The 23,931-nt window shown below is 41.0% G+C and overlaps 1 protein-coding gene across 8 annotated transcripts in view; it reads left to right on the forward strand.

Annotated features, from left to right (window-relative positions):
• The window catches only part of zeb1b (zinc finger E-box binding homeobox 1b), a 179,206-nt gene that overhangs the window by 145,119 nt on the left and 10,156 nt on the right, over nucleotides 1-23,931 (forward strand). For all 8 annotated transcript variants that reach the window (XM_072576083.1, XM_072576089.1, XM_072576085.1 and 5 more), the window contains 2 exons: nucleotides 5,636-5,744; nucleotides 17,635-19,391. In XM_072576083.1, coding sequence (XP_072432184.1) covers nucleotides 5,636-5,744; nucleotides 17,635-19,391 — 1,866 coding nt within the window. The remainder of the gene's footprint in view (nucleotides 1-5,635; nucleotides 5,745-17,634; nucleotides 19,392-23,931) is intronic.

The following is a 23,931-nucleotide window of genomic DNA, read 5'->3' on the forward strand; positions in this document are numbered from 1 at the left end:
GTTGGTGTTACATTTCATTGCAAACTAGTCATCGAGCCAGCTGAGCTAACTGACTCCCTTTCTGAGATACAAATCTCATATATTTAGCACTCTCTGGTGCCTGCCTTTTGAAAGTCCTTGGACAGGACAGCTGCTGGAAGACCAGGGTACTCCTTCTAAGCCTGGCCTGTGACACATTTCAGAAATCCACAGATGGAGTACAAAGGTGCAGTGCTGCTCACTCTTTCACTAGTGCCATAGTGAAACAAACCTAGATATCTTGTCGATGAAGTTTTGATGCCTGGGCAGATCTGGTGCATTTGACGATAGTCCACGTGGGGTGTCCTGCTTCATTGTCGTATGCGGCACCCATCACTGCTTGTGCCAAAAAAAGTGGGGGGATGTCCTGAGTAAGGACAAAATGGGAAAATGAGAGCAGTTCTTTGACGATAAAGGTGAGGTCCTTCCATGAGAGGAGGATGGAGCAATATATTGAACAGGCCAAGGGGAACTTTATTAGAGGCAAAAAGACTGCAGATGCTGCAATCCAAGGTAGACCAGCAGAAGGCTGGAAGAACACAGCAAGCGAGGCAGCATCAGGATGTGGAGAAGTCAGCTTTTCAGGTGTAACCCTTCTTCAGGACCTGAAACGTTGACTTTTTTGCCTCGTGATGCTGCATGGCTTGCTCTGTTTTTCCAGCCTCTTGCTTGTCTGCCAGACAGGACTATATAGCTTCTAGGGTAAATGAGTTGGGTTCGGACTTGATTTGTTTTTGTATTTAATATGCTCATCTGGCAGGCAGTGCCTGCCTTGGTATAAAAGGGCATACCCATGTCTTTAAATCAACTAATGTTAAAGCAGCTATACCAAACTCCCTCAACACCATGAGGGAAAAAGCATCAGTGAGAATGTACACCTACATCATGGCACTATTGTCATGCAGCTCTGAAACTGTGTGAGTGCATACACCAGTTTCAAGAGAACAATAGGTCAAGACAGGTCCTGAGAAGATTCCTTTCACCCTCCTTTGTCCCTGCAGTATTTCAGAGTGCACAGTCTGTTGAGTTGCCTTGAAATGCTTGAAAACTTTGCAAGAGGTATTGAAATATTCCTGGCCTGGAATGCCAGTGCATCTCTTGAATAGCTTATACGTAGGAGCAACCTTTCCCCACAGATTTTTTAAAAATTCACCCATGGGGTAGAGGTGTTGCTGGTTCGGTCAGCATTTATTGCCTGTCCCTCATTGCCCTCGAGACGGTGGTGATGAACTGCCTCCTTGAATCACTGCAGTCCATATGTGGAATCATCATTGTACCTCCTGGTCTCATAAGGAGTGTTTGTTATCAAGATTTTTTTTTTGCTTTTCGGGCCCTTTTTGGCATCTGTTTTTTCCCTCCCACCATTTCAGGTGATTGGCTTGAGTAAAATAAATAACACAATTAATGCCCAATGAGTTGAATTTTTCTTTCCAAGTCAGGGCCTAATATCATGCAAGATCCCTTTCAGCCTTGCCTGGATCCATCCAGCACTTGTAGAGTAGTTCAGGTTAAAATATAGAAAAAATATTTTCCAGCACCTGTTCTTAAAATCTTCCTTGAGATTTGGATGTTGTTGGAAGGTTTGGCATTTATTGCCCATCCCTAACTGCACTTGTGCAGTTAATTGTGATACGTTCTTGAACTGCAGTAGTCATGTGGTTCAGGTGTTTCAGTAGTAGTATTCAGTAGCAGTTCCAGGAATTTGACCTCCTGAGTATCCAATGAATAGGAGTTATTCAGAGGGAAATTTGATGGTGTTTGTTAATGTCTGCCCTTGTCCTCCTTGGCTGTAGAGGTTCAGGTTGGTTTGTGCTGTTGAAGCCTTGGTAAGTTGCTGCAGTGTAGTTTGGATGGTACACACTGCTGCTTTGTAGATTTTTAAAATCAATCTTTTTAGACATGTTGTGCCACCTCTGGAGCACCTCTTCAGTCTGTGCCTTCTGGATCAGAGTTAAGGACACTAGCACTGTGCCACATTGGTCCCTGATTATTGTATGCTGGTCGTGGATGAGATAGACAGACAGAAGGCTGGAAGAACACAGCAAGCCAGGCAGCCTTAGGACATTTCAAGTGTAACCCTTCTTTGGGACTGAGAGCATATGTAAGGGAAGCTGTAGATAAAGGGGGTGGCAGGGACAAGGTGTTAAACTGGGGATAGGAAAAGACAGGTAGAGGGTATGACCTGGTTGGTCAATGGAAGGAATGAATCTGGTTGGTGGAAGGGTTGCGGAGGGCCTGAGAAGGGAGTTTGGGGATAGGAAAGGAGGCTGTTTGAAGTTGGAGAACTCAATATTGAGTCCTCTGTGCTGTAGGCCGCTTAGGCGGAAGATGAGGTGGTGTTACTCCAATTTGTGGTGTGGTTCCTTCTGACCATGGACGAGGTTCCCACTGACGACCCAAGTTGTGCCCTCTACCTATCTTCACCTACCCCCTCTTCGCCACTCAGCCCCCAACACCCCCTTTATCTGCAGCTCCCCCTACAATCACCCTCTGTTCTGAAGAAGGGTTACACCCAAAACATCAACTTCTCCACCTCCTGAAGCTGCCTATTTTGCTGTGTTTTCCAGCCTCCTGTCTGTTTTTTGGATTCCAGTATCTGCAGTTTTTTTTGTCTCCTAACCATAGTGGATAAGATGCCAATTAAGTTGGTATTGTACCATACGTTGTTGAGCCTCTTGTGTATTGTGGAGCTGCATTCGTCATATACCTGACTGGTGGCAGAAAGGCTTCAGGGAGACAGGAGATTGTTACTCGCTCTAGAATTTCCACCCTCTGACCTACTCTTCTAGTCACCATATTTATATGGTTGATGCAGTTCAGATTCTGATCCATTGTGTCCCTTAGGATGCCGATCTTGGGGGATTATTATGGTCATGCTGAATAATATTGTGGGCAGACTGTGTCATTCTTTTAGGAGGTGGTCATTGCCTTCCTTGTGCATGTTACATGAATGTGACTTGCCAGTTATAGCCCAAGCCTGAGTATTATCAGACCTTTCTGGATATGGACAGGGTAATGCAGTATCTGAAGATTTCCAAACTGTATGGAACACAACTGTCAGACAACATTCTCACTATTTATTTTGGGCTTTATTATGGTAGTAAAGTTATTAATAAAACAATTAAAGAACATCTGTAACAAATGATTAGCTCCTACCAGCACCTTCCTTTGTGCTCGCTAGTAAAGAGTTTTATTACTGATGTTTATTGACTTGTGATTTTACTTGTTCTATAATGTGACACTCTGTCAAACAGTGCTTTGCTGACCAGACAGTGACTTTCAGCTTAGCATTGAAGTTCAGTTCTTGTCCATGCGTACATCAAGGACATGGTGCGGTCTGAGTGGAATCCAAACTCCACACCATTGAGCAGATTGTTAGTAAGTGCTACTTGATAATGCTTCTGACACCATTTTCCATCATTTTAATGATTTAAAAGAAGGCTAATGGAATGATAATTGGTAAGAATGGATCTTTATGGTTTTAGTGAACAGGACGTACCCAGACAGTCTTCTACTTTTTGCATAGATGCAAGTATTGTAGTTATACTTCAAAGCTTGGCTAGAAACTAAGCCAGTTCTGAAGCACAGGTTTTTAGCACTGCATCCAGGTGTTGTCGGGTCCCATAATCTTTACTGTATTCGGTGTGTTCAATAGTTTTTTTTAATATCACCTGGGAGTGAATCAAACTAAAATTAGCATCTTTGATAGTTGGCACTTCAAGATTAGGCAAGCCGAACTATCTACTCAGCCCTTCATGCTGAAATGTTTGTAATGCTTTGTCTTTATCCTTTATTTGACCAATTGGTTGACAGTTCATTTTGTTTTGCCTACGACATTCGGCTAACCCTGTGTTGTAGCTTCACCAGGATTGCATCTCATTTTTTAGGTGCACCCAGTGTATTTCCTGGCCTCTTCCCAACATTCTCCATTCGATAATCCTCTGTCTGATGGTAATCAGGCCATGGTGGACCAGATTTAAGTTCTATAGTCTTCATATCCAGTTAAGTGTTGGTGGAAAATTAAGCAACTGATAGGAATAGAGTCTCCACCAAATAACTCTATTCTCCAGATGTAGGAGCCCCGCACATCCATTAAGCATTTACAACCATCTTTAGCCAGGAGTGTCCTGTGGATGGTTGGCCTCATGTTGAGACCCCAGCTCAACAGAAATCAGCCTTTAACCCAACCGATTCACTCCATGTGATATTGAGAAATGGTTGAAGACTCTGGATAAACACAGGGCCTTGACAGTATTCTATCAACAGTAAAGAAGACTTCTGGTCATCTCTACCCAAACTGTTCCAGTGCTGCTACAACATTATCATTGGCAAGGTAGAAAATTAGCCAAGTCCCTACTATCCAGAAAAGCAGGACAGATCAAACCTAGCCAATTAGTAGCTTATCTGTTCACTCTTGCTCATCATGGAAGTGATGGTAATGGCCATTGACACTGTTCTCAAATAGCACTTAGTCTGCAATAACCAGTTCAATTGTTAGGTTCTCTTTCTTGAGATTCTTGCACATTCAGTCCAACTGTAATACGCCAACTTCTGTGAACAGCCAAAATTTAATGAAGTAAGTACAAGCTTTGGAGGAACCCTTAATACTCTTTGCAATGTTTGGGAAGCCGTGTCAAGAGATATCCCTGAACAAAGGGACCAGTTCTTCCTTTCTACAAGATTTTACATTACAGTCAGTAATGCCCACAAGACAACCTCCAGCCACTCCCCCATAGTCACATGCCACTCAAGACACCATGTAGTGATTTGATTGTTTCTGGAAATAATGTGATGTAGATCATTCCTTAATAGCAAGGGCTCTTGCCCAACGAATGAAGGGCTTTTACCCAAAACATCTATTTTCCTGCTCCTTGGGTGCTGCCTGACCATGCTGTGCTTTTCCAGCACCGTACTGTCGACTGTAATCTCCATCATCTGCAGTACTCCCACCTAGAGAAACAGACCATCCTACCCCTGGGACATCAATTTCTTGAAGGGCAACAGAGTAAATTAACCCCTTAACATCTCTTAATGACACTCCGTTTGGGTTTCACCAGACCACTCAGATCCTGACCTCATTATAGCCTTGATGAAAACGTGAGTAGAAGAGCTGAACTTGTAAGGCAAGCTGGATTGCCTCTGCCATCAAGGTAATATTTGATTGAATGTGGCTTTAAGGAGCATAAAATGACTTTTTTTGGATGGCCTGTGACTGACATTGTAATGGGGATGAGGGGCAGGGAATGTGTTAAATCTAGCCTACTTTAATAGGTCCAGTTCAGTTTCTTGTCAAGGATACATCTTTGCTAGAATATTGGTGGTGATATCTAGACAAGGGTAATTTGTTGACTATCAAGAGGTGATAGTTGTACTTTCTTGTTACAGATAGTCATTATCTTGGTTAGACAGTACATATGTTCTTTCCACTTAATAGCAAAAACTGGATGAGATATTATCCGGGTCTTGGTGCATGCAGGTATGACTTGTTGGACATCTGAAGAGTTCTGGATAGGGTTGGTCACTGAAATTTGGAGGCTATGTAACTTTTTTTGGTAAATCTAAAATACCTGTTACAACGATTTTTATTCAGACCATTCTCTTTTCATTCGCATGTAAGCGCCATGTTGTAACGCAGACAGGTGGAAACCGGAAATTCAAGTGCACTGAATGTGGAAAAGCATTTAAATACAAGCATCATCTAAAGGAGCACTTACGCATCCACAGTGGTAAGTACAGAACTATTTTTAGTCTCTTACTGCTTCAAGTAGATGGCAAAAGAGGGTTGTTATTAATGTAATCATACAGGATGTTGGCGAGGTCACATGTAGAAAACTCTGTGCAGTTTTGACCTCTGTATCTGAGGAAGGATGCTCTTGTCATTGAGGGAGTGCAGTGAAGGTTTACCAGATTGTTTGCTCAGATGACAGGACTGACATAAGAGGAGAGATTGAGTCGATTGACCAGGACTAGGGGTTATAGTTTAAGGATAAGCAGTAAAACTTTTACAACTGAGAGGGAAAATGTCTGTGAGTCCGTGGCACTAAGTACCACAGAAAGTGGTTCTGGCCAAAACCATTGTGTTTCCAAGAAGAAGATCGATACAGCATTTGGGGGGGGGGGGGTGGAGTTGGGATTTGTGTCTGATGATCAACCCTGTTGAATGAAAGAGCAGGTTTGAGAGTTTGGCCTACTCCCATCTTCTATCTTTTGATGCAACATACTTCATCCTCCAAATATCAAACTGCTTGCAGCCATTCATCTATTGATTTGTTTTTCTGTGCCCTTTTCTCTTCTGCCAGGGGTTTGGTTAGCTCAGTTGGCTGTATGGCTAGTTTGCAATGCACAGCATGAAGCTCCTACCTTCTCACCAACTTTAAGGGCATTTAAATAGTCATTAGATAGGCATATGGACAAGAATGGAATAGTGTAGGTTAGATTGGGCTTCAGATTGGTTTCATAAGTCGGCACAACGTTGAGGTCCGAAGGACCTGTACTGCACTATAATGTTCTATGTTCTCAATTTTGCCCTGTACCAGAGGCATGGTACCCTTCTGATTAAAGTGTCCAATAGTTACCTTTGTCTGAGAAAGCAGTTCAGTGGTACTCTGGGACTGTGGCAACTTTACCTTTCTCAACTGCCATCTCAGATTGGCAAGTGACTTCTTGTATACATATGTGATGCTGTAATTGATTCTACAGTGATTAAAAAAGATCAATAGAAGAATAAATATGTTTGTCAATGTTTGGAAGACTATAGTTGGAACTGGAACAAGATCAGACTCTAGTGCAAGTTATATCGCGGTGGTCGAACCCCTCTGCTAATTAAACCAAGCACCTAGAAAAGCTCACCTTGTAATCTGTTAAAACGTGAGTGATAGAACTTTCAAATTCCAGTATTCAAAGAAAAAATATCAATTTACTTTTCTAACTCTAATAGTGAACATTAAACAAAAAAACTCTCAAATCCAAGTCCCTCTTTCTTTACACTACTTACTATCTGACCCAATTCTATAAAAACATGCTGTTCCAAAGAGGCACTTATTAAAATTACTTAATCTCAAAACTACACTGTCTTTGTCTTCCCTGCTGTATTCCGTTTTTCTGCTGCTGATCACCTGGATTATCTTTGTTATTTTCACTACGAATAGACTTTACATGAAAAAGTATCTTTGGTAGAGAGGGGTTTTTCTGATTTCTTTATGGGCACGATGTTAGATGGGCAATTGCTCTCCCTACAGCAGTTGTTTTCTGACCAGTTTTCAAAATGTCAGCATTCTTATACCTGCCCCAACGTCAGATCATCTCATTGGATCGTTGTGGGCAAAACAAATTCAAACTCTATTGGGTTTTAGTATCCTAAGGCATATTTAAAAGAGGTATCCATTTCTCAGCCAAAAGTTACATGTTTTCAATTTTCCAGTACACTCTGGGACTACCACCTAGTCGTATTCACAGGTATTTGTAATCTCTCAATTCAGGAAAGCATTCTCTCTGTCTTAAAGATACAGTACATGCCTTCAACTTTATAACAAAGTAAACAGATGAATGTAGAGATTCTAGCGACCCTAGTTTAGAAGGTTCACCAAGGATGATTCAGATGCCTTGAACAAATCAAATAAATGGGAACTTTGCAGTTATTGCAAGTAACCTGAAGGGTACAAATGGTTGCATTTTTATCTTGCACTCATCATGATGATTCACAACAATGTAAATGTAAAGAACAGCAACATTTCATACTGTATGAGAAAAGTGAGTGATTGTCAAGTAGTCTGATTAGAAGAGATTTCGCCAGGAGAATGCACCAGTTAGTTGAGAACTGACAGCTAACTTTTTAAATTTAAATATAGCAGGTTCACTCTGATCAAGGAATTGTCCTGAGGTAAGAACCAGAGAATGGCTGTTGGCTATTTTGTTAAATGTAAACAGTCAGGGTTATTCAGAACGTTATCAAATAATTGGAATCACACAGTGGTATGTTTTCCAAGCACTGGCTGGAAGGATATACCTTGCTTGTTGTGAACTGTCAAATAGACCTGCTGTTTGGGACAATTTGGCAGTCTTGGAGATGTCTTACATTGGTATTCTTGCAAATACCCTGATGTATGGAAAAGGAAATGGTAATATGTTTTTTTTTATCAACAGTACATAATTTGAAAAACTGGAATCAATTGGTCACAAAGCTTAATAAGTAGTTTGAAAGAATGATTGATTGAATCAAGGTGTTTGTGTATCTAAGGAATTGTGACTTTTCTTGAACTTCACTCTTTTTTCTTTTTCAACCTCAATGCTTTTAATCAAGGGGAAAATACTGAGGGTGGAATGTACCTGTCATTGACTGAAGGACAGGTAGTTATGGCAATTAAGTCTGGATGGAAAAGTCCATACCCAGTGCTATTTGAGGCCTGTTAATAGTCAATTAATGACCACTGAAGCATCTCCTCTCACTTGACTCTGCTTACTTTGTTTCCAGACAGGAAGAGAATAAGTTGGCCTACCTATTGCCAAACCACTGCTGGCAGACTAGGAGTTAGCAAGGGTGTGGTTTCTCAATCTCTAGTAATATCAAGGGATTTGACCTAGGCCGGGGCTTTCATCTGACAGTGCCACCGTCTGCCCTAGCTTCCAGTCTCCCTGTCAACCTCCCTCCATCACCCTCAAGTCTCAACCCCTCCCCCCCCCCCCCCCCCCCCCCCCCCAACACACACGCACACGCACAAAGAACACCTATCATTCTTGCTCTGATTCTCCATGTTGGGTTTTGGGGATAATATCTCAGCAGCAACCATTACCTTCACCATGGCTCAGCTGAGTTCCGGGTGCCACCCTGTGATTTGCTGACAGCTCAAGATGCATACGATATATGTATCCTGTAATGGTGCCTGACTGCAAACCAAGTCTGCACAGCTGACAAAAATATACTTGCACTGGACATCATTCAATGAAATTTTCAAATCTTAAAGTCACTAGGTCAGTAATTTGTTCCAACAGAGAATGTATTGTCCCGAGATATTAACAGCATCATTCAGAGTTTCACCAGTATGGTTAGAAGTGACTGAGTGAAATGCGCTTCGCCTTTGGATTGATAGAGGCATTAATTTAAGACTAATATTTCTGACCTGAGGCAATGAATGCCATCACCATCTTTGGCAAGATCCATTCCCACTCTGGCTTTTATGATTGTTTGAACTGAGTATTTAAAGATATTTTGCATATTACTGACTCAAGGAGGCTCATTGTAATCTGTAAATTTGGATTGAGAATGAAAATACATTCTTATTTTTCATAGCATATTTTCTTAGCACTTGTGTACCACCAAACGCTCGTTTGAAAGATCTGAAATTACTCAGCTGCTTAAGATTCTGGGTGTGTCTTGTTTCGGGAATTATTTCAGGATCATAATATTTAACATGAAGTGAAATAACTTATGAAATACTTGACAAAATGCATTTTCTTCATTCAATGAACTTCACACAATACCTAAGCTGAGACATGTGGACCAATAAACACATTGGTCCACAAGCGATCGCAAAGTGTATCATCAATGTATGAAATTCCAATGAGATCACCAAAATGACCAATTCTCCTGACTGACTGCTGTTTATAGCAGGTTTCTTAAAAGCAGAACAAAGAACTACCTTATGTACTTATATAGGTCGAGTTTTGAAGAACGTTTTAAAGCTGAAATTAGGGGGTCAATTTATACACATAGAACAATACAGCACAGAACAGGCCCTTTGGCCCTCGATGTTGCGCCAACCTGTGGACTTTTCTCAGCTCGTCCCCCTACACTATCCCAAAATCATCCATGAGCTTATCTAAGGATTGTTTAAATCTCCCTAATGTGGCTGAGTTGACCACCTTAGCAGGTAGGGCATTCCACGTCCTTACCACACTCTGAGTAAAGAACTTGACTCTGACATCAATCTTAAATCTAGCACCCCTCCATTTGTAGTTATGCCCTCTCGTACAAGCTGACGTCATCATCCTAGGAAAAAGTCTTTCTCTGTCCCCCCCCATCTAATCCTCTGATCATCTTATATGTTTCTATCAAATCCCCCCCCTTAGCCGCCTCCTTTCCAATGAGAAAAGACCCAAGTCTCTCAGCCTTTGCTTATAAAACCTTCCCTCCAGACCAGGCATTATCCTGGTAAATCTCCTCTGCACCTTTTCCAATGCTTCCACATCCTTTTTGTAATGGGGTGACCAGAACTGTAACAATATTCCTAGTGTGGCTGCACCAGCGTTTTGTATATTTGCAGCATGATTTTGCGTTTCCGGAACTCTATCCCTCTACCAATGAAACCTAAAACACTGTATGCCTTCTTAAAAGCACTATCCACCTGGGTGGCAACTTTCAGGGATCTGTGCACATGGACTCTGCACAACCACACGACCAAGAATCTTTCCATTGACTCAGTACTCTGCCTTCCTGTTATTCTTCCCAAAGTGCATCACCTTACATTTAGCTGCATTGTACTCCATTTTCCACCTCTCAGCCCAGTTCTGCAATTTATCCAAATCCCCCTACAACCTGTAACATTCTTCCAAACTATCCACTACTCCACTGACTTTAGCATCGTCTGCAAATTTACTATTCCATCCACCTATGCCTGCGTCTAAGTCACTTATAAAAATGACAAACAGCAATGGTCCCAAAACAGATCCTTGTGGAACACCACTGGACTCCAGACTGAATATTTTCCATCAACCACCACTCGCTGCCTCCTTACAGAAAGCCAGTTTCTAATCCAGACTGCTAAATCGCCCTCAATCCCATGCCTCTGCATTTTCTCCATCAGCCTACTATGTGGAACCTTATCAAAGGCTTTACTGAAGTCCAAGTATACTACGTCAACTGCCCTACCCTCATCTACATGCATGGTCACCTTCTCAAAAAACTCAGAGGTTTGTGAGACATGACCTGCCCTTGACGAAATAATGTTGACTATCTGAAATCAAATTGTTGCTTGCTAGATGATTATAAATCTTATCTCTTATAATCCTTTCCAAAATCTTTCCTACAACAGAATGGTCTACGATTACCTGGGTCATCTCTGCTGCCCTTCTTGAACAAGGGCACATTTGCAATCCTCCAGTCCTCCGGTACTAAACCCGTAGACAATGACAACTCAAATATCAAAGTCAAAAGCTCTGTTATCTCCTCCCTAGCTTCCCAGAGAATCCTCTGATAAATCCCATCTGGCCCAGGGGACTTGTCTACTTTCACTCCTTCTAGAATTGATAACACCTATGTGTAACTAACCTCAATCCTTTCTAGTCTAAAAACTTGTACCTCATTCTTCTCCTCTACAATATTCTCCATTTCCTGAACAAACACCAATGAGGAATGTTCATTTAGCACCTCTCCAATCTCTGCAGGGCCCAAACTCAACTTCCCACTTCTGTCTTTGACTGGACCTATTCCTACCCTAATCAACCTTTTATTCCTTACATACCTATAGAAAACTTTCGTGTTCTCCTTTATTCTGTTGCGAAAGACTGCTCGTGTCCTCTCTTTGCTCTTCTTAACTCTCTCTTTAAATCCTTCCTAGCTGATCTGTAACTCTCCACCACCTCATCTGTACCGTCTTGCCTCATCACCACATAAGCCTCTTTCTTCTTCTTAACAAGAGATGCAATTTCTGTAGTAAACCATGGTTCCCTTACCTTATCACTTCCTGCCTGGCTGACAGGGACATACCTATCAAGGACACGTAGTATCTGTTCCTTAAATCAGCTCCACATTTCGATTGTATGTATCCCCTGTATTTTGCTACCCCATTCTATGCATCGTAATTCTTGTCTAATCGCATTATAATTGTCCTTGCCCCATCGATAACTCTTGACCTGTGGCACGTACTGATCCCTTTCCATTGCTAAACTAAATGTAACTGAATTATGGTCACTCTCATCAAAGTGCTCGCCTGCAACTAAATCAAACACCTGGCCTGGTTCATTACCAAGCATGAGATCCAGTGTGGCCTCCCTCCTTGTCAGCCCTTCGACATACTGTGTCAGGAAACCCTCCTGTACACATTGGACAGAAACTGATCCATCTGACATACTAGAGCAATAATATTTCCAATCAATGTTGGGATAGTTAAAGTGCCCCATAATGACCACTCTGTTCCTTTCACTCCTATCTAGGATAATGTTGCTAATCCTCCCTCCCACCTCCCTGGAACTCTGTGGAGGCCTATTTAAAAAAAAAACTCCAAGAAGTGTGACCTTTCCCCTCCTGTTTCTAACCTCAGCCCACACTACCTCAGTAGACAAGTTCTCATCAAAAGTGCTGTCAGCCACCATTATGCTATCTTTGACTAACAAGGCCACACCTTGCCTGTTTTTAATGAAAGATCTAAACCCTGGAACCTGCAACATCCATTCCTCACCCTGCTCTATCCATATCTCTGAAATGGCCACAACATCGAAGTCCGAAGTACCTATCCTTGCTGCAAGCTTTACTACCTTATTTCGAATACTTCTGGTGTTGAAGTTGTCATTTTGGCATTATTGCTATTTCCAAGTCAAAAATTGAGTTGAAGTCAGACTCCTGGAGCAGAGTATCATTCTTATGCTGTCATGTAATATTGATGGATTGTTCCATTGTTGGAACTACTGCCCATCACATGAGAGATCTGCCTTTTCTGAGAGAGTTAGTCATTATGGCCCAAAAGAGGCTTTTAGGTTCAAGCCATCCCTCTGTAGAGCAATCCAATTAGTGCCAATCCCTTTCTATCCATGTACACCTGCATGTTTCTTCTAAGTTCTCCACACTTTCCTTTTGAAATCATTGATCATCTCCAGTTCCATCAACCTAGCAAGGCTGTAAGTTCCTATACATGTTTTAGGTGGATGTGAAAAATCCCATGACATTTTAAAGAGGGACTAAAGTTCTAACCAAATTTACTCCTTCAAATAATATCACTAAAATGAGATTAATATAGTCATTACCTGGTTTCTGTTTTTGTATCTAAGTCTACCATGGTTTGGTTGGGAGCACACACTTCTGAGTCACAGGTTTATGGGTTCATGACATATTTCAGGATTTTTTGGCAAAAATCAAGGCTGAAAATCTGTTCAGTACTTGGAGTGCTATACTTTTGGAGATGCCAACTTTTGGAATGAGATGTTAAAATAAGGTTTCTTTTGTCCCTTCAGAAGGTTATAAAATATACCACAGTATTATGTCCAAAAAGAGCGGGACATTGTCTCCAATGTCAATATTAACTGTCAGACTGGATCATAAAACAGAGTTTCTGGTCTTTTATGCTTGTCCTATGAAAGGTGACTGCCACATTTTCAAAAGTACTGAACTAACTGAAATATTTTTGAGTCCAGTGGATGAGGACATGAATGTACCACGAACATTTTTTTTAGGGTGGGGAGAAAATGTTGAAAATTACTTTTTTAACCAAATGTAGTTTTTAATTGCAAAATTAAGCATGAGATGCATTAAGCATTTTAAAAGTATATAATAACTTTTACCAGCATTGTTCAGTTTTAAGGTGATCGATACTTAACTGTCAAGTCAACCAAACAAACTATAATATGCTATAATACTAGGTCTATGATGTGATCGTTCTGGGCGTAAAAGATTACAGGGTTAGTTCTGGGATGAGATGCTTCAGTTATGTAGATAGTAGAAACTGGTCCTGTTGTCCTTAGAGACGTTTGACAGGAAATTTAATGGAGGAGTTGTAAGAATAAGGGATAAAACAAATAAAGCAAATATATTCTCAGTCCCTGTGACCTCATCAGAACAAACTTGAGGGAACACAATCAAGGTGGTTAGCAAAATTTGCATTTGATAAGGTGCCAAACAAAGATTAATTCACAAAGTTATGATCATGTGTGGTCAGGGGTAATTAACTAGCTGGAAAAGGAGAAAGTAAGGACTGCAGATGCTAGAGATCAGAGTCGAGAGTGTGGTACTGGAAAAGCACAGCAGGTCAGGCAGCATCAGAGGAGCAGGAGAATTGACCTAAGCCCTTCATCAAGAATGGGGTCCTGTTTCCCCATTGTAGAGGAGACCATATTGGGTGCAACAAATACAGTACATCACTGTAGGAAGAGGATCGGCTAACCAGCAGAAATAAGAGAATTTAGGATAAATGGGTCTACTGGAGGGGTGCCACAGGATTCAGTCCTTGGACCCCTAATATTTATAATCTAGATTCATGACTGCGATGCAGGGATAGGAAGTACTATAGCCAAGTTTGCAGATGACACTAAAGGTGGGAAAGTAAGTTGCAATGAACAAATAAAAAATTAGCAGATGACAATGGATAAGTTATGTGAATAGACCAATATTCGTTGCATGAAATTTAACATGGATAAATGTTAGGTTATCCATTTTAGTTGGAAGAATAGAGAGGCACACTCTTTATCTAAGTGGGGAGAAGCTTCAGTAAAGAGGGATATGGGTGATCTTGTGTATGAATTGCAAAAAACCACTATGCAGGTACAGCAGGTAATGATGAAGGGAAGTGGAATTTTGGCATTTAGTGCTAAAGGACTAGAGTATAGAAGGAGGGAAATGTTGCAACTGTACATGACATTAGTGAGATCACACCTGGAAAGCTGCCGAATTTGGGGAGGGATGTAGTTGAAATGGAGACAGTTTAGAAGAAGCTCACAAGATTGATTCCAGAGATGAGAGGTTTGTCTTGTTATTGAGCAGGATGGCCTATAAAGACGAGAGTTTAGAAGAATAATAGGAGATATAATTGAGGTGTGTATGTATATGTTAAAGGAGTTAACAAAGTAGAAAGGATGTTTCCTTGTGGCGAAATCTGGAACAAGAGATATTGGTTGTAGGATTAGGGTTCATGGATTTAAAACAGACGAAGAGAAATTAATTGTCTCAAAGGATCGTAAATCTTAGTCAGTACCCCCCAGAGTACAGTGGATGCTGGGATATTAAGTAAATTTAAGAAGGCAATACATTTTTAATCCGTAATCGGTTGAAGGTTATGGAGAGTGAGTGAGTTTGAGACAAATATAAGGTCAGCCATGATTCTGTCACATGGTGGAGCAGGCTCGAGGGGCTGAATTACCTCCTGCTCCTAGTTTTTACATTCCAAAAGAACCTATGCCAGCTTTGTAGGTCAGGGGATGTAAGTGGTTAGGATCTGAAATCCAAATCTAATTTTGTGATGAAGGTGATAAAATCGGAGTTTTTAAAAGGAACTGAATTGTTTTGTGAAGAGAAAATTTACATGGTTATGGGGAAAGACTGAGGAAGTGAGAGCCAGCTCAGTTCTCCCAAAGAGCCTGCACAAATGTTAACTGTCCAAATGGTCTTCCCTGCATTTTTAACATATTCATTCAGGGGACCTGTGTGTCACTGGCTGTGTCAGCACTTATTGTCCATTTGTAGTTGTCTGAGACACTGGTCGTGAGCTGTCTTCGTGAATATTTGGTATTGATTTAATACTTGCTGTATTGTGGGTTTTTTTTACTCCTGTCCCAGTGCTTTGAGTCAACTGAAGTTTTCATATGTGGACAAGATCAGCATACATGGCAATCACGTTTTTGGAACAAGATGCACAATGCTGTTAATAACATTTCCACATTTGCTGGTCATGTACTTGTGCTGTCTCTAATAGTGGAATTTACAAAGTTATCAGGTTGAAATTTCAACAATATTATTCACAAGTATTCAGATTACACAGAAGTAAGATACTGCAATCCATGTGTGAAAATAACCGAGATTTACTCAATTTCTAAGGGCTAATTTCTAAAAGCTGCAAGGTTTATTTCTCATAGTATAGTAATTTGTAAAATTTCTGATCATGATATATGAAAAGATTGTGACAAATGTTCCTGCCTCTCTCCTATAGTTGATGCAAAACTGAACTGAGGTTTTGGCAGATAGTTTGCAGTTTAGAACATAAAAAAAGTACAGCACAGAACAGGCCCTTAGGCCCACGATGTCGTGCTGAGACCTAATCCTAATGTAAGATATAGTAACAACCTACACACACCTCAACTCACTGCTATCCATGTGCATGTCCAGCAGTCGCTTGAATGTCCCCAGTGACTTCGCTTCCACCACCTCAGCTGGCAATGCATGCCATGCATGCACAACTCTCTGCGTAAAGAACCTACCTCTGATGTGTCCTTTATACCTTCCTCCTAATATCTTAAAACTATGACTTCTCATACCAGTCAATCCTGCCCTGGGGAAAAGTCTCTGGCTATTGATTCTATCTATTCTTCTCATTATCTTGTGTACCTCGATCAGGTCTCCTCTCTTCCTCCTTCTCTCCAGAGAGAAAGGTCTAAGCTTATTCAACCTCTCTTCATAAGGCAAGCCCTCCAGTCCAGGCAGCATTCTGGTAAACCTTCTTTGCACCCTCTCCAAAGTCTCTGTAAGTTTCCTATAATAGGGCGACCAGAACTGGATACAGTATTCCAAGTGTGGTCTCACCAGGCTCTTGCAGAGCTGCAGCAAAACCTCATGGCTGTTAAACTCAATACCACTGTTAATGAAAGCCAAATCACCGTTTGCTTTCTTCACAATCCTATCCACTTGGGTGGCAACTTTGAGGGATCTATGTACTTGCATACCCAGATCCCTCTCTTCCTCCACACTGCCAAGAATCCTGTCTTTAATCCTGTATTCAGCATTCGAGTTCGACCTTCCAAAATGCATCACTTCGCATTTACCTAGGTTGAACTCCATCTGCCATTTCTCAGCCCAGCTCTGCATCCTGTCTCTGTCACGCTGCAGCCTGCAGTAACCCTCTATACTATTGACAACACCTCCAACCTTTGTGTCATCTGCAAATTTGCTAACTCACCCCTCGACCTCCTCATCCAAATCATTTATAAAAACTACAAAGAGCAGAGGCCCAAGAACAGAGCCCTGCGGGACCCCAGTCAACACTCTCTTCCAGGTGGAATGCTTTCCATCTACAAGCACTCTCTGCCTTCTGTCAGCCAGCCAATTCTGAATCCAGGTAGCCAAATCTCCTTGTATCCCATACTTCCTGACTTTATGAATGAACCATTTCTTTATATGCAGTTGAATGTGCAGAAACGTTTTAATCAAATACACAAAAGATATAAAATGATCTTGTCACATTTTAATGAACCGCAGAGCAGAGCCCATTTCAAATGAATCAGCCATTAGGAGGTTATGAATACATCAGTAAGCTTGGGTTCTTCTGGTGCCTGTTGACAAGAGAAATCTTTCCACTATCTGATTCAGAATCTGTGATGGGATGCATTAACCCATGTCTTAATAATTAGCTTGAGTTCAAATTCTGTGGAAGTTTTTACACTTACACATCCAGATGGCAATATAAACAGAAAGTGCTAGAAAAATTGAGTCATGTACAACTTGAAATGTTCATTCTGTTTTCCCTCTCCACAAGTTCTCTCTAACCTACTGAGTTTCATTTCAAATCTCCAGGATTTTGCTTTTATTACATTAGAATGACCTTTTCTAGGAGGGATTGCTGGCTGAAGTACATTTTAAATTTGTAGGTTTTATCTAAAATTGCCTTGAGAGAATAAGCATTTTATGACCTAAAATTGCAAGGAGTTGTGTATAACATAAAAGAATGTGAGATTTAAGTTGCTGTCTTCTTTCTCTTCCCTGTCTAGGAGAAAAGCCATATGAATGTCCTAACTGCAAGAAGCGGTTTTCTCACTCTGGCTCTTACAGTTCACACATCAGTAGTAAGAAGTGCATTGGTCTTATATCACTTAATGGTAGAGCTCGTTCAGGAATCAAGACACCTCAAGGCACTTCTCCATCCCTTTCACCATCAACTAATAGCCCTGCTAGAACACAACTTCGTCATAAGCTAGAAAACAGTAAACCTTTACAAGAACAGCCTACTGTAAACCAAATCAAAACTGAGCCTGTGGATTATGAGTACAAAACTATGGTCGTGACCTCTGGTATCAACTGTGCAAGCTCTTTCCAAAATGGAGGGTTTAGTGGCAATAACCCTCTCCAGGTCACAACATCACCTCAGAGTGTGGTTCAGGCTGTTGTGTTGCCAACTGTAGGCCTTGTCTCTCCTATTAGCATAAATCTAAGTGACATTCAGAATGTTCTTAAAGTTGCAGTATTAGAAAATAATCATGTCACTCTCCCTTCCAAAGAGCCAGGAACAGTCTCTTCTGCATCAGTTCAACAAAACAGTCATTCCCTTATTTCATCAATCAGTCTTCCCTTGATTGATCAGGATGGAACAACCAAAATCATCATCAACTACAGCTTGGAGCCAAGTCAACTTCAAGCTGTACCTCAAAATTTGAAAAAGGAGATTGCTAACCTAGCAGACAATTGTACAAATGAAAAGCCACCAGAAGACCTCACAGTCAAAACTGAGAAAATGGAGACCAGTGTTGAAGGAGTTAGTAACACATGTCTGCTTTGTAATGAATGTCCTGGTGGATTAAATGCACTTCACGAACTAAAGCACTATCAACTTAAAACTGAATCTCATTCAGGAGAAGCCAATATTAAGATCTCCGGAGCTTCTGTATCAACAGAGGAGAACATCTCTTCAGATCAAGAGCCATTGAAGAATCTGTTGTCACTTCTTAAGGCATATTATGCATTGAATGCAGAACCAACATCAGAAGAATTAGCAAAAATTTCTGTTGCTGTAAACCTACCACTAGAAAAGGTGAAAAAGTGGTTTGAGAAAATGCAAACTGGCCAGATTCCAGTTGAGCCATCTTGTCCTTCCTCTCCCACACCAAGCAACAAGGAGGTCAAACCAAATCTACTTGTCAGTCATACAGATTCTTCACCTGTTAGTGATTTACAAGGCAATACTGCAAATTCTGAAGCTGTTGATAAGGTGACTGAATCTCAAACTACAAGTACACCATTTAATGTGATGGCAGATCCTTCAAGGAGTAATACTCCCTCCCCATCACCTCTAAATCTCTCTTCTGCATCTTCAAGAAATTCACAAAGCTATCTTAACACACCTGATGGCAACCAAGAGGATTTACAGTTAGAACCTCTTGATCTGTCACTTCCACGACAGCAAAAAGAGGGACTTGAAAGACCCACAATAACCAGTGTTTACCACAGCAGTGTTCATTATGTTCAAGAGGAGCCCTTAAACCTATCTTGTTTAAAAAAAGAACAAATAGAAAATGATCATTCAGAAGGAAACTCAAGTGCCAAACCTATAAGTATTGCAATCCCTACAAATACAACTCAAATACCCACAATTGTTGCCATTTCAAGCCAAAACAGTGTTCCATGTCTCAGAGCCTTAGCTACAATAAAGCAGGCCGGCTTCATTCCACAGGTGGCCTACACATATAAATCAACCAATTCAAATGGATCTGAATCACAACAGAAACCAATTCAAGCCAATGGAAATCATGCAGTAAGTGTACCATTATTACAGATCTTTTACAAATCATTATCTAGTACTTAAATAGATTTTTCAAAAGAAAGTGGATGGATACTTCACAGTTTCTTCCTTTTTTATAAAGCTGAATATAGTTTTTACAGAATCTCAGAATTGTTACAGTGCAGTAGGAAGCAATATGACTCCTCATGTCTGCACTGGCATTTTAGTTTTGTGACAATTTCTTGCCTTTTCCCTGTAATTCATTACATTATTTCTCCTTAACTGTTTAATCTCTTGGATGCATCAATTGAACCTGACTTCACCACACTTCCATGCAGTGCATTACATGCCTTAACCATTACCTGTGTGAAAGTTTTTATTCACCTCTCATTTGCAAAACACTTAAACTATGGTGCCTATGGTTCAGAATCCATTTACAAATGGGCACCATTTCTCCCTATTGACTCTATCCATCCTGCTCATGAATTTGAAAATTCCTATCAAATCTCAGCCTCCTCCTATCCAAGGAAAACCATGCCAACCAATCCAATATTTCTCATAATTGAAGTTTCTCATCCCTGGAACCATTCCTGTAACTATCTTCTGCATTCTGTCCAATGCATTCACATCCATCTATAGTGTCGCACTCCGAACTGTACATTACATTTCAGCTGAAGTCTAACAAGTGTCTTATCCAAGTTCATCAGAAGTTCCCTGTTCTTGAACTCTTCAGCCCCTATTTATAAGGCTGGGTCCTGTATGTTTCATTAACTGCAATGTCCTGCCACCTTCACTGACCTTTTATATGTATACACCCAAGTTTCTCTGCTTCTGCACACGCCTTAGAATAGTGCTCTTTCTACTGTGTGACCATGTTTTTGGTACCAAAGAGCTAAGAGCTTCACCTCATACTTCTCTATATTGAACTTCACCTACCATGGATCTGCCCACACCACCAATGTGTCCAATCTTCAAGAAATTCACAAAGCTATCTTAACACACCTGATGGCAACCAAGAGGATTTTGAACTTTTATGATGCGCTGACCACTGTTTATAATTCCTTCAAGTTTTGTCATCCACAAACTTTGAAATTGTCCTCTGCGTGTCAAGGTCCACATAATTTTATATGTATCAATACTGTACTAATACCCAAAGAACTCCACAACAAACGACTTCCAGCCTAAAAGTATCAAGACATGATTAGATTAGATTAGATTACTTACAGTGTGGAAACAGGCCCTTCGGCCCAACAAGTCCACACTGACCCGTCAAAGCGCAACCCATCCAGACCCATTCCCCTACAATTACTCCTTCACCTAACACTACAGGCAATTTAGCATGGTCAGTTCACCTCACCTACACATTTTTGGGAGGAGACCGGAGCACTCGGAGGAAACCCGCGCAGACACTGGGAGAATGTGCAAACTCCACATAGTCGCCTGAGGTGGGAATTGAACCCGGGTCTCTGGCACTGTGAGGCAGCAGTGCTAACCACTGTGCCACTGTATCGATTGAACTGTTACTGTCTGTTTACCATATCACTGCCTATTTTGTATCCAGCTTGTTAATGTCCTTTTTTTTTAGACCATGCTGTGTAACGTTTAAATCTGTCCGTGTACACCACCAACATCCTTCTCCTCTTCAACCTTTTATATTACTTATTCAAAACCTCCAGCTATTTAGAAGCTATTTTCCTTGAAGAAATCTGTATTAATCAATTTCTCCTATTAATTCTAACCGGAAATTGTTTCCAGACATTTTCCCACCACCAAAGTTAAACAGCCAGGTCTGTAAATGTGGGCTTAATCCTTATGACATTTGTTGAACAAGGGCCAAACGTTTGCAGTTCTCTGGCACCACATCTGAATCCAGGGAAGATTGAAAAATAATTGTCAGTGCCTCTGCAATTTCTATTCTTACTCCCTTCAAGTTCTTGGATGAATCTCATCCAATCCTGATGTGTTTTCAGCTTAAATACTGACAGCTTATCCAAAATCATCCTTTGCATCAATTATCAATTTTAAACCCTTCTAGTGACTGGGTTTCCTCCTCTTGTCTCCTTGGCCTGGGCAGCATCAGCATCGTTGGTAGAGACTGATACAAAACATTTATTTAATGCCTCAGCCTTGCTGTTGCTCTGTGTCAATCTCATTTTGGTCCCCAATCGGCCCTGCTCTTCCATTTTACCACCCTTTTATTATTGATGTGTTTAGAGAAGACTTTGGGATTTCCTTTTATGTTAGATCCCAGTAGTTTTCATTATCCCTGTTTGCTTCTTGTATTTGTTTTTTAACCACCGTTCTAAACCTTCTGTACATAGTTTGGTTCTTAACTGTGTCTTCTACCTGACACTTGTCAGAAGAATGTCTATCTCCTTTATCATTGAGAGTTCTGGGTTTGCTTGTTCTACCTTTTCATTTTGAGGCAATATTCCCTAATTGTGCCCAAACCAAGTTCTCTTTGAAGGTTAGCCCAATGTTCAGCTCCTGTTCTTCCCACCAACCTTTGGTTCTAGTTTATCCAGCCCAGCCCTGTTCTTGTCCAGTTAAAATTTAGTCTTCTCTTGTTGATTATTCTTTCTTTGCATTGACCAGTATAATTTTCTACCTTCATCCAAATCTTATGATACAATGATCACTGTCCCCCAAATGTTCCCTCACTGTCACTTGATCTGTTTGACCCACATCTGGACACACTGGTGTACAGAAGACTCCAGAACTCGATCTAGAGACATCCGTTGCTGTCTCTTACGCAGTCATTATCCCAGTCAATATTCTATGTCTCTAATTTTCAGATAATCCTAGTTGCCCTTTCGAACTACTGTATGGTGTAGAAACCTCTCATTTCTTTGCACATTTGATTCTAAATATTCTTACCATAGCTAGTGGTCTGCATATTACACTGATCAATATAATTGCACTACTTCTATTCTTTTAATTAAAAATCACAAACACCAGGTTATAGAAGTACTTCCAAATAAGCATATTGGACAATAACCTGGTATTTTGTGATTTTTTAACTTTGTCCACCCCAGTCCAACACTGGCACCTCCTCATCTATCCTGTAGCTCTGGCCAAATCATTCTGCTCTTGCACCCTTTGAAGTATCTTTTTCAAGTATTTCAATGCTCTCTTTAACTAAGAATGCCATCGTTCCCCTTTTATCCTTTCCTATCTTTTCTAAATACCTTGTAACTAAGTATATTCAATATTCAGATATGTCCTTCCTTCAGCCAGAACTCCCTTATCGCCTAAAGATCCAAATCCCACTAGGCAATCTTTGCATGTAACCCCTCAAACTTATTTATTGTACCTCCAATATTCACAAACATGCAGTGTAGCCCTGATCTAGACTTCGTGACTTTTTCCCCTTGTTTGACTCTGTTCTCGATTTTAGTACTTTCTGCCTCTCCCAGCATTTGTGCACCCTGGTATTACTTTGTAATATTTTATCCTGGTTCTCATATCCCTGCTGAGCAACTTTAAACCGTCCCAACAGCATTAGGTAAACGCCCCACAAGGAACTCAATCCACGCCCTGTTCAGATGTAACCTGTTGAGCACGTACAGATGCCATTCTCCCCCCGAGCCTTTCCCAGGAATCTAAAACCTTCCTTCCTGCACTATTGTCCAGCAAATCATTCACCTATTTTCCTATTTGTGTACTCAGTTGCACAAGGCTTTCTCAATTTCAGTTTCCTTTTTCTACTTGTCATTTGTATTAATATGGATTACACCTGCTGACTGTTTACCCTCCCGCAGAATAATGTCTGCTCCCAGCTGTTCTGCAATATCCCTGACACTAGCACCAAAGCATCCTGAAGTTACCTTGATGGCTGGAGAAACACCTGCCTGTTGTGTTAACCTCAAAATCCCCTATCAGTTCTGCCGTTTAACCCACTCCCACTCCCACCAACTCCTGTACAGCTGGGCCACCCATGGCAGCACAGGCATCACTATTGCTGCATTCCTTCACAAATCCATCACCTTCATCAGTATCCATAACAGTAAATCAGTTAGTGAGTGGGACCTCTGGGGACTTCTGCACTACCTGACTTTGTTTCTTTGACTTGCCTGGTGGCCATCCATTCCTTTTCTGCCTGCTTGCCACAAACATGTTTTTAGACCTGCCATTCTTTGCCTTCAAGGCACTTGGTGTCTCTAGCCACTAATCAGGCTCTGAAGCCAGGGGTTCTAATTTGTGCAGGTGGTGACATATTTTGCGCTTTGAATGACTGGGTCAGGAGATGTATCCACAGCTTCCCCACATGTCACAGGATGGCCATTCCACTCAGACCATAAGAAGAGAAGCAGCCGATTGGCTCTGCTCTGTCATTTGGTGAGATCACAGCTGATCTGATAATTCCATTTTCCCCAAAACTCTTTGATTCCCTTCTTAATTAAACCTGATCTGTTTCAACCTTGACTATACCTAATGCCCCAGCCTCAACAGAATCACAATCCTCCAAGAGAAGAAATGCCTCTTCATCTGTGTTTTAAATGTGTGACCCTTTTTTCTGAGATTTTGCCACAGACACTTCCACAAGGGAAAACAATTTTTCCACATCTACCCT

Source organism: Chiloscyllium punctatum, chromosome 8 (genome assembly GCF_047496795.1).
Source record: "Chiloscyllium punctatum isolate Juve2018m chromosome 8, sChiPun1.3, whole genome shotgun sequence".
NCBI classification, from domain to species: domain Eukaryota; kingdom Metazoa; phylum Chordata; class Chondrichthyes; order Orectolobiformes; family Hemiscylliidae; genus Chiloscyllium; species Chiloscyllium punctatum.